Source organism: Octodon degus, unplaced genomic scaffold (assembly GCF_000260255.1).
Source record: "Octodon degus isolate 3935 unplaced genomic scaffold, OctDeg1.0 scaffold00018, whole genome shotgun sequence".
NCBI lineage: Eukaryota > Metazoa > Chordata > Mammalia > Rodentia > Octodontidae > Octodon > Octodon degus.
Window position 1 is genome coordinate 22,466,531 of NW_004524594.1, and position 10,883 is coordinate 22,477,413.

Genomic DNA, 10,883 nt, shown 5'->3' on the forward strand with positions numbered 1-10,883 from the left:
GGTGAACCATACCATGCTGTGTCACATCACAGTGACCATCTCTACCCTAGAGATTACCACCATGGTGAACCATACCATGCTGAGTCCCATCATAGTGACCACCACCACCACAGAGATTACCATGGTGAACGGTACCATGTTGAGCCACACCATAGTGACCACCACCACCACAGAGATCACCACTACGGAGAACACCACCACCCTGAGTACCACCACTACCACGGTGAGCACCACCACCACAAGGAACATCCGGAGCATCACCACAGCATACATCATTATGATCACCTCCACAGGGATTACTACCAGGACTACGACAAGAGCGGCTCTCAACTCTCTGTCCCACACAAGCCACACAGCATCACTGGCTCTGCTTTTCATCTAGAGCCTACCAAGAGCTTGCCCCACAGTGTGATTCAGTCCCACACTACAGTTTACTCACGTGGCTCTCAGGCCTCCAACAAAGTTCATCCTCAGGACTCCTCTTCCAAAGAATCAGAAAGCTGGTCTGAAGATGAGCAATATCAGAAGCAAAAAAGTGAGTTTTTTCTGTGTCCCCAATGTCTAATGTCCACTTACCTGCCCACATGCATGAAAATCTATCCCAAGCTCTGTACAGCCTCCTACATATCTGGAGGCCTGGCCCAGATGCCATGAATATATTCTATCAGCTCCACTCTCTCCACTGTCCCTTATCCTCTCCTTTATTTCTTGAATTATGTACCTCTGTGCACCATGAGATGTTTCCTCATTCACTCACCTCTTTCTTCACTTTTACATTTACCTCTCACACATTGAGGCTTTTGTCAAACATGGGTACCCTGGCCTGCTTGAGCCCTGACAGTACGAGAAAAACCCAGCACAACCCTTGTTTTCAAGGGGCTCCAAGGCAGGAAGGTGTCACTTAGCCAACTGCAAGCCATCCAATGATGGGGCCTGTCCTTCATATTTGCCTTTGTGGATCCTGTGTTCACATTTCCCCCACTAAAATGTAAGTGCTAAGGACAGAGATGCGAACTAGTGCCTGAATGAGGGCTTTAACTGAGGGTAGGAAGGGACCTTGGCTGTTGACTAATAGTTTCCCAGAGTTGGCTCCTTGGAGCTCAGTAAACAGGGCAACCATCTCATGAACAAGTAGAGAGGAGTAAATATCTTACTGAAGGGGCACAGAAAGAGCAGCTAGGAGGAAGGAAATTTCAGCAGGATCTTACAGGGAAAGTAAGAGTGTACTATGAGGATGGAGCACTGAGGAGGATTGGATTTTCCATAAATAAACTGTCATATGAACAAAATGGACATGAATGTGTAAGGGAAGGAGCTTTTTTTTTTTTTTGGAACCAGGGATTGAGCTCAGACCCTTGTGCTTGCCAGAGAAGCGCTTATTCCACTGAGCCATCACCCCAGCCCAGGGAAGGAGCTCTTATGATCCACTCAAGCCAACTCCAGATCTTAAACAAATTAGCCCCTGGCATGGAAGAAAGAAGGACTGGCCCCAAGATCAACACTGGCATAGAGGCACATTACAAAGTGGACAGCAGTCTTCCCTGGCAAGCGCAAGGGCCTGAGTTCAATCCCCAGTTCTGCCAAAAAAAAAACCAAAACCAAAACCAAAAAAACAAAGTGGACAGCAGGCAGGGGATGACAATGAGCCCAAATCCAGTATTCAAGGGTGCTTGAGGTCCCCCACTTTGCTGCTGCACAGATACGACTCCTTTTTTTTTTTTTTTTTTTTTTTGCGGAACTGGGGATTGAACTCAGGCCCTTGCGCTTGCCAGGGAAGTGCTTATTCCACTGAGGATGTGACTTTCTGACTACCTTACAGAGGCCCGAGGCCAGCGGACCCACAAGAAGTACACTATGAACATCTTCCAACGGCTGTGTGAAAAATTAAAAAACCTCCTTTTGGGTCCCTGGAAAATTATCAGGAACCTGACTCAGTCCTCGATCTTTGAAACCTTCATCTTCCTCATCGTCTTCCTCAATATCATCATGCTTATGGCCCAGACCTTCGCAGAAGTCAAGATCAGGGGTGGTAAGAGCCAGGACCCTCGGATTAGTTCTAGAGCCCCCTGTGTCCGAGTCTCAGGCCAGGACATTTATATAACTTGATTCGCTTGATCCTCGCTCCTGGAAGTTGACGCCATTGCTACCAATGTCAGCAGAGTTTAGCCTCTGAAAGGTCTCACTAGGTCAGCCAGACACCCTAGACTGGAGGCTGTGCTGTTTATAGCGACGGCCACTAGGTGGCTCATCAGCTCTATATACGCTGCTGACAGTAGCGTGGGTAGCAAGAACCCTTGGTTTGTGTGACAGGGGTCAAGGAACCCAGAGAAGGAGGTTGGGGAGGGGTGACAATGGAGAAATCGAATGCTAAAATACAGTGGCTCAGGATGAAAGAAAGAATTCACCACCTACTTATTGTCCCAGGCTCAGTGCTAAGCCAGGATCATTCAAGTAAAAGGCTTTAAATGTTTCAATATATTTAAAGTTCACTCTATCAAATAGTCTGTTATAGTCATTTCACAGATTAGAAAACTGAGGTCAGAGCAGCTGACTTACACAGCCATTTGGGGCAGAACCAGGGAGAGGCTAGGTATTTGCAATTGAGCGAGGTATCAGAGAGGGGTGAGGGAGGGGCCTGGGAGGCTGGCTGTGGTCCTGAGTGGGGCCCTTGGTGTCCCCACAGAGTGGTACTTCATGGCCTTGGACTGTGTTTTCCTCAGCATCTACATAACAGAGGCCCTGCTCAAGATCATTTCCCTAGGCCTGGATTATTTTTATGATCCTTGGAACAATCTGGGTGAGTGGAAATGGGGTTGCGGTGGGTTGCACTGAACTGTCTTGGGGAAACTGAGGATGGAAGAGGGACAGCAATTGGGTGTCGGTGCTGGGAGCCTATGGGTCTGGGCCTAGGGCCTAGCAGTCCCGTCCCCACTCAGTCACCCTGTACCTTCAGACTTCTTCGTCATGCTCATGGCCGTGCTGGACTTCGCACTCATGCAAGTCAACTCCCTGGACTCCTTCTACAACCACAGCCTCTTTCGGATTCTCAAGGTCTTAAAGATCATGCGGGCGCTGAGAGCCATCCGGATTGTGCGGAGACTCAGGTCTGCATGTTCCTGGCTGCTTGTTCTGGTGTGGGGAGGCCAAAGGTAGAGGGGACTGGGTTCCCAAGGACACAAACCACTGTGACCTGCTCAAGGGATCAGGGCCACAGCCTGCTTCAGAAAGTGTTCCTCTGGGATCTGTTGTTAAGATTCATCTCTTTCTGTTCCAGAGAAGTGCCAGGACTCACCCAAGTCACCTGGCAAACCAAAGACACCATATTCACCATTACCAGCTCTGCCCGCTGGGTGCAGAATCTTACCCAGCCCTTCCTGATTTAGTCCCCTCTACCTCTACTCACAGAATCCTGACCAGCCTCAAAGAAGTAACGGGGACCCTGGTGGGCTCCTTGATGTCCATCATAACTATCTTCATCCTCATATTTTCCTGCCTCTGTATCCTATGCCATCGGGATGGGACAGGGAAGTAGTGGACAGGGATAGGGCTGGGAAGAGGGGCACAGGTCCAGGGGACTGGAGCCTGGTTTTTTCCTGAACAGCCAGTATTCTTCTCTATGATCCTGACATTGTTCCGAAGATTTGATCCCTGGCGCTTTGAGAACTTCTTTACCACCATGTTCACCCTCTTCACCGTGCTTACCCTAGATGACTGGTCCCTCATCTACATGGACAGCCGTGCCCAAGGTGGGCCAGGGGAAGGGGCTCAGAGACCCTGTCTGTGATGGGGGCAGGAGTGGGTTGGGATGTGAGGGAGCCACCTAGCTAATCACTTCTTTGCCCTACCCCAGGTGCCTGGTACATCATCCCCATTCTCATGATTTACATCTTCATCCAAAACATCATCTTCCTCAAGTGAGGACCTCAACCCTGCTGGCAGCCTCAACCCCTGTGCCCCCATCCAGCCCTGGGGAGCCCTGTCCTGCCATGCTGAACTCAGGAGGGTGCTGGGGCCTCTCCTCCCACATCCTCCTTAAGGGCGTCCCACTGTCCCCTCACCCAGCCTGCTGACTGCTGTCCTAGTGGATAACTTCCAGATGGCCCTACTCAGAGATGAAGAGAGAGTAAAGCAGGAGGTATCAAGTGGGGTGGATAGGGAAGAAGGGGCCTGGGGTGCTCCACCAATGGGGGCAGGGGACCCCGGCAGGACTGAGGCCTCCTCTCCTCAGATGACCGCCTGGATCCATGAGAAGCTGCTAGATGACTCCTTGACAGAGCTCAACTATTCAGGTACTGGGCCCACCCACCTCCTTCCACCTGGCCTCCTTCCATGGCCAGACACAGGCTCCAGGCTCACTCTTGGAGCAGGCTCACTCTTGGAGCTCTGTTTTGTTTTGTTTTGTTTTGTTTTGTTTTGTTTTGTTTTGTTTTGGTGGAACCCGGGATTGAACTCAGGGCCTTCAGCTTGCCAGGCAAGTGCTTATTCTACTGAGCCATCTCCCCCCCGCCCCCCGGAGCTCTGGAACCTGGGATGCTGAGGACTTTCAGAGTTTAGAACTTTGGTTCAAAGAAGTCCAAAACAATCCCCCAAAAGCCAATTAAATTGATTATTAATCCTTAAAAGACCCACTTGAAAAACAACCAATTAGCCAAATTATAGGCTTTTTCAAATTATGGTTCATAAACCACTTGTCAGTCATTTATTTCTTATAGCTTATCTTCCATTGGGATGGTTTTGTTGAGGTTACACACACTTATCCAGAATGACATGACACAGTCTACAAGAAGGAAGTTTTGTGGGTATGTGGTCCTTTTCTCACATACAGCTTTCTGGATGCACTGATTTTAAGTCAAATGGTTTGCTTTTGACCTAAAGATCCCCAGGGCTTTAGAATCTGAGCTCTAGAACCCTGCTCCTAAGATCATCAGTAGGGGCCCCTTCTGGACAATTTTCACCAAGAACAGTGCACAACAGCACAAGAACCAGGGTTCAATCCCCAGCGTGCCATGCTGGCTCCACCCCCGGGGTGCGCTGAGATGGTGACTGAGACTGGGCATGGTGGCGTGTGCCTGTAATCCCAGCACTTGGGAGGCTGAAAACAGAAGGATCATTACAAGTCTGATCTGTGTAGTAAGACCCTGTAGACCCTGTACTAAATACATAAAAAAAAAAAAGAACAGTACACAACAGCTTAAACAGAAAAAGAAGAAATTCATTGACCCTAATTACTCAGCAAATTAGAAGTATATGGGCTTTCAGCAAACTACTGTCAGGATTTGCTTTCTTCTGTATTTTCTGCTCTGTAGTCCTCTGAGTGGTTCTGTTTTTAGAGTAATTCTTCCCTTATAGGCCAAAATGTTCACCCGCATTTACAGCCCCAGATCCTTGCAGTGTAGCCATCTGTACCACTCTCCCAAGAGAGGGGAATGTTCCTCTTCTCCCAGCAATCCCAACAAACTCCCAGAGATGAGCCTCCTCTGCTATGATAAAAGTACTTGTTTAGTTTGGAACAAATCACTGCAGGCTGATTGTTAGTCCACAGTCACATATCCTGGGACCCTGGAGAAGGACTGACCCCAGCTGAGCAACATGAATGGAACAGTGATGGGGTCAGTTCCTCAGGAAAACTAAAACACATTTTTGGATGTATTTGTTGTCATTGTTTTGGTTTTGGTACTGGGGATAGATCCCAGGAGTGTTCTATTACTACTGACCTATATCCCCAACCTGCCCTTCTTTCCTTCCTTCCTTCTTCCTTCCTTCCATCCTTCCTTCCTTCCTTCCTTCCTTCCTTCCTTCCTTTCCTCCCTCCCTCCTTTCTTCTTTCCTTCTTTCCTTCCTTTCTTGAAAGGATCTTGCTAAATTTTCCAGGTAGGATTTGAACTTGTGATCTTCTTGCCTCAGCCCCCCTCAGTGCTGGGATAATAGGTATGGGCCTATGCACCCAGGAAACGTACTTTTACTGGAAGAGGGAGTTAGGATGGGGGTATAACTCAGTGGTAAAACACCTCCTCAGTATGTAGAAGTTCTTGGGTTCCATCCAGAGCACCTCATCAAATAATAATAATAATAATAATAATAATAATAATAATAAATAAAAAGATAATGAAAGCTGAAAAAAAAATAAACAAAATCACTCCACACTCCACACCTGAAGAAGAACCCTCTTTGAGGCATCCTGGATCCAAGGAAACCCTTTAAGCCCTATCTGTACACCTCTATGACAGCAGGGTTCCTCTGCTACTTCCAAATCCAGGTATCTTCTGACCCCAACCTCAGCCCCTTTTTTCTCCATCCAGAGCCTGAGGAGGTAAAGGACAATGCCACCTTGGAGGTCAAGAAGTCTGAGACAATGACTGAGAAGTGAGGAGACGAGCGGGAGGTCTGGGTGTCATAGGCAGCCTGGAGGGGATGGATGAAGGGATAAGGCTTGTTGCCAAGCCTGTGAATCTCCTACCAGAGCTTCAGGGCAAAAGCTCCAGGTCCCCCTGCATCCCAGCAGAGCCAGCTCACCTGGCTTCCTGCCCCCAAATGCCACTCAAAGAAGTGAACAGTGATGAAAGGCAGAAAAGTTTTAATCAGCATGACTGTGCTAGGAAGACAGATAAACAGCTTCAAGATCTGGCTTCTAGGGGCTGTCAGACAGGTTGAGGTTGTATAGAAAGTGGAGAAATGGCGGGGGGAAGTGGCTGTAGAGCTGGGGGTTGCAGTGTTGGCAGCATAAGTCATTCTAGTCGCCATGATCAGGCCAGTCACTACCTCAGGATTGGTTCTACGAGGCTCCAGGAGGAGGAGCATCGGTTGAACAGCCAATATGGGGACAGCCTGGGTCCCTGTCCTGGGATAATTGTTGCTTCTTGGGGAGGTAACCTTATCCTGTGGTGATCAGTAAGGCTTTGCGTTTCCTGAAACCTCAGGCAACTGCAAGTTTAGAACAATGACTAGAGACTGCTAGGCATTGCTCTAGCAGGTTTGGAACTGGATGTAGTGAAAACTAGCAATCAGATGTCCCTATAAAGTCTAAGAATCAGTTGCTATTATTTTGATGTTCTCAGTCTTGATAGGCCATGTGGATTCAGGGTAACTGACTAGCACTAAACAGTTTAGGTAGATGCTTTGTGAGCAAATGATTAAGGCACCTATAGGCAGAGATGAGCAGAGATCTGAACCAGAGTTGTAAGATAATAAAGGAGACAATATACAGTAAAATAAAGGCAGAGATGTCATGCTTCAGATTGCTTTCTATTGCCCACTGGGACATCTACAGGCCAAGCCTCCAAGTGACCCTTCCAGGTAGGACATGCAGAACACAAGCTAACACAGAGTTGTAAGCTTACGCAGACCCCTGCCAGGTGGAAGGATGGAGAAACAGCTTAGGAAAAGGTTCGGTGACCATATGGTCGGCCACAACAGGACCCTGTTTCCTGGCTCTCAGCCTTTCTTAGGATCTTCTTTGTGGAAGCTGCTCTCACCTGACCTCTCCAGCCTGGCTCCAGACCAGCACACAGGGCAGGCCTAACAGCCATCCTCTGACCTCTGCTCACCATAACAGTCCCGGCTTCATGGGCCAGCTTTCAGAGTCGTATGGTCAGGCCTCATAGCATCGTAGCCATGGCCATCCTTTCTTTGCCCACACTCTTTTCATGACAGAAATATCTCTACTTTCCAGGATTTTGTCTACTTTCCTCTCTCTGCATGGATGCTGACGCCAAGCTTAGGTGACCAGGAATAGTCAGTTCTAGTTCATGTCACCTCCTTGAGCACTCTACTGCTTATCCTCTAGGGCCTGAGCCACCACCGTGTTCTGGCTCTTGGCACTTCTGCCATATCTTGGGTATGACATTCCCAAAGGTCCCACTGCTAAGAGTGGCCTTTCAGTGTAGTTTTGGCTTTTCCCTCCTCCCTGAGCTTAAATCCCTACGATGGCTCCTCTTTTCTGGCTTGCTTTGACATTCACCAGTTGCCTCCCTAAACTGCTCCATGCCCACAGTTATGCTCCCTGTGGTTTTTGCCCTTGGGAGCACCAGGAGCTGTGTCTGGGCCTGACAAGCCCTCCTGTGTCTCCAGTCAGCTCAATAAATCCTCTCTCTGGAAGCACTGGGTAAGGCTTCCCTCCTGCAGGCCCCGAGTACCCCATATTTGCATGTACCACAAGGTGTTGACAGTTCTCTGGATCCAAGGGCTTTTTAAGCCTATTCTTTGTTCATCTCTCTATCTTTGGAGCACCTTATCTTTTCTAGTGTGTAGAGGGGAGGGTGAGGAAATGGGTGCATAGATGGGAGTTTAGAAGGATGGGTAAATAAATGCCAGTAGACTCCATGGTTCAGGCAGACATGGGGATTTCTCTGACGTCCTGAAAAGGAGATATACTGGAAATGGAGGCAATGTAAGTTCAGGGGGAAACTGGCAAGAAGAACCATGTGGAGGGCTCTGGGGGACCCAGAAGTGCACTGGGCTGGCCAGCCCAGCCTTTGCCTTATGCACCCCACCCCTCACAGGCAGTGGGAGTTACAATCTCAGTTCCTGAAACTGGTGGCTAAGTTGGAGCATCACAGGCAGAAGTTCTCCTCCGGAGCACGTGTCATTGATGAGGTTGTTGATACCACATTTGAAGTAAACCAGGTAAGATGAAGCAACAAAGGAGAAAAGACCTTGGGAGCTCTTGCCCAAAAGTCACAATGAGTGACAGTCACAAGGGCATTGGCTGGGAATGGCTTATTTACACACCTCTCCCCACCAGAAGACTTCAAGAAGGGACCCTGAAGAGCAGGAATCAGTGGAGATTTGAGACTCTGCCAAGTTTCCCACCACTACCGTGCGTTTGGACAAGACTCCAGTTCTTGTTTGGGCCCTTGCAGGACAGGGGTTCTAATAAAATCTTAAAACCCTAAGTGGTGCCTGGTGTGGTGGTACATGGTCATAATCCCAACACTCTAGGAGACTGAGGTAGAAGGATTACAAGTTCAAACTCAGCCTGGGCAACTTAGTAACTTATGAAACCCCATTTCAGAATTTAAAAAATAGGGGCCAGGGAGATGGCTCAGCAGAATAAATGCTTACCTGGCAAGTGCAAGGGCCTGAGTTCAATCCCTGGTTCTGCAAATAAATAAATAAATAAATAAAATAAGATAAAAAATGAGTACACCAGAGAGGCACATATGTCCTCCCTGGCTATGTGCAACACACACATGTACCCAGGGCTTCATGCACAAGGGTCTGTTCATGGATTTCTTCTGACCTTACCAGCCTCTATCAGTGCATTAGCAGTACCCAGAGAAATAATACAGAAAGTGTGCTGGGCTCAAAAACTAGTGGTACTGGAGGGGAGGGCAGTGGGCCTACTTAGGGGTGGAAGTCCCATCTGCTCCAGTGGTCAGGTGAAAAAAAAACAGACTGGAAAATCCCAGGTTATCATGGCCTGGGCAACCAGTAAATTCCTAGAATAGAGCTCAATCTCCTCATTTGGTATAAGGTTGCCAGTCGAGTAGGGATATCAAAAATCCAGAGGTCAAGAGCAGACACAGTGGCACATGCCAGTAATCCCAGCACTTGGAAAGCTGAGGCAGGAGGGGATCATCCCAAATTCAAAGCCATCTGGGCTACACAGTGAGTTCAAGGCCAGTTTGGACTACATAGATCCTATCTGAAACAGAACAAGAGTCCAAAGATCAGAGGTCATTGCCAATACCTCTCTTGCCTGAAATTAGACTAATGAAACTCAGGGGAGTGGGGTTGGGGGAGGATATTCATTCAAGTCTTTCTGACATCAGGGTGGATGAGTACAGGGACCTGTGGCATAAACCTGCTGAAGATGGGAAAGGGACCATCTAGAATGGGGAATGGGGCCGAAGCCAGATCCCAACCTCCCTGGTCTTGGGCTTATGTGAGTCCCTTGCTTTACAGCCTGAGCCTAGCCAGGATGCCCAGAGCCCCATAGCCCAGAGCCCCCAGAGCACAATAGGCTGGTGCTGGGACATTGGCCTGCACTGGCACAGCAGACCTAGCACTGGACCATGTTCAAGACCAGCACAGAGCTCCCAATCCAAGGTTAGGGGTCTTCCACCATCTACAACTATCTCACCAGTAATGGAGACCAATCCAGGGTATAACAGTTTTACCACCATCACCACCACCATACACACACACACACACACACACACACACACACACTTTTGGGCAGCACCAGATAGCAGTCTAGCTAGTGCACAGTGCCCAGGACAAACATTCTCTCTTCCCTGGTCTTGCCAAGGATGCTAGCTGGCTCAGGGCCCAGGAAAAGACTGTGCAGAGGAAATGCCATCAGGGATTTGGGTACAGATTCTAGAGGTGGAAGAGTCACTAGGCAGACATCTCTGGGGCCACACCTCACCCCAGAACTTCATACATTCATTCAACAAGAATTTCCTGCCACCTACCCCTGCTAGCCTCAGGCTGGAGCCTCCTGTTATGGTAACACCAAGGCAACAACCAACATCTGGGCTATCTGAACTGTCACAACTGATAAGCCCCAACAGAACCAGGGCTGGGAATGTCTCCCACGTCCCTATTACACACAAAACCTCACCTACCTATACTCCCAAGAGAGATTCAGTGCCTTTTCCATGGCTTCCAGATGTGGCCTTCAGAGGGCAGCAGGCAGGGCCTGAGGGGTAGCTGCTGCTCCTAAGATCCGACCCCGCATTAGACAGGGCCTTACCTGGGAGGGCACTTCATTGACAGCAGGGAAAGGTAAAAGGGTTGCTCCTCATTCCACCCCTGGTAAGCTGGTCCAGCCTGACTCTGCCAACTTCCAGGGCCCCCAGTGCACCCAGTTACTCCGCCCTGTCCCTGGCATGGGTACACAGTGGTGCCTCTGAGGAAGGACTCTGGGCATGGCAACTAGG

The 10,883-nt window shown here is 49.0% G+C and overlaps 1 protein-coding gene across 1 annotated transcript in view; it reads left to right on the forward strand.

The window, feature by feature from the left end:
- The window catches only part of Catsper1 (cation channel sperm associated 1), a 10,318-nt gene extending 1,530 nt beyond the window's left edge, over window positions 1–8,788 (forward strand). The window contains exons 3-14 of the mRNA XM_023710594.1: window positions 53–535; window positions 1,820–2,029; window positions 2,684–2,797; window positions 2,954–3,104; window positions 3,406–3,497; window positions 3,606–3,746; window positions 3,851–3,914; window positions 4,063–4,135; window positions 4,229–4,289; window positions 6,300–6,363; window positions 8,499–8,622; window positions 8,741–8,788. Of these exons, the coding sequence (XP_023566362.1) occupies window positions 53–535; window positions 1,820–2,029; window positions 2,684–2,797; window positions 2,954–3,104; window positions 3,406–3,497; window positions 3,606–3,746; window positions 3,851–3,914; window positions 4,063–4,135; window positions 4,229–4,289; window positions 6,300–6,363; window positions 8,499–8,622; window positions 8,741–8,788 (1,625 nt within the window). The remainder of the gene's footprint in view (window positions 1–52; window positions 536–1,819; window positions 2,030–2,683; window positions 2,798–2,953; window positions 3,105–3,405; window positions 3,498–3,605; window positions 3,747–3,850; window positions 3,915–4,062; window positions 4,136–4,228; window positions 4,290–6,299; window positions 6,364–8,498; window positions 8,623–8,740) is intronic.
- Window positions 8,789–10,883: the final 2,095 nt, after the last annotated feature.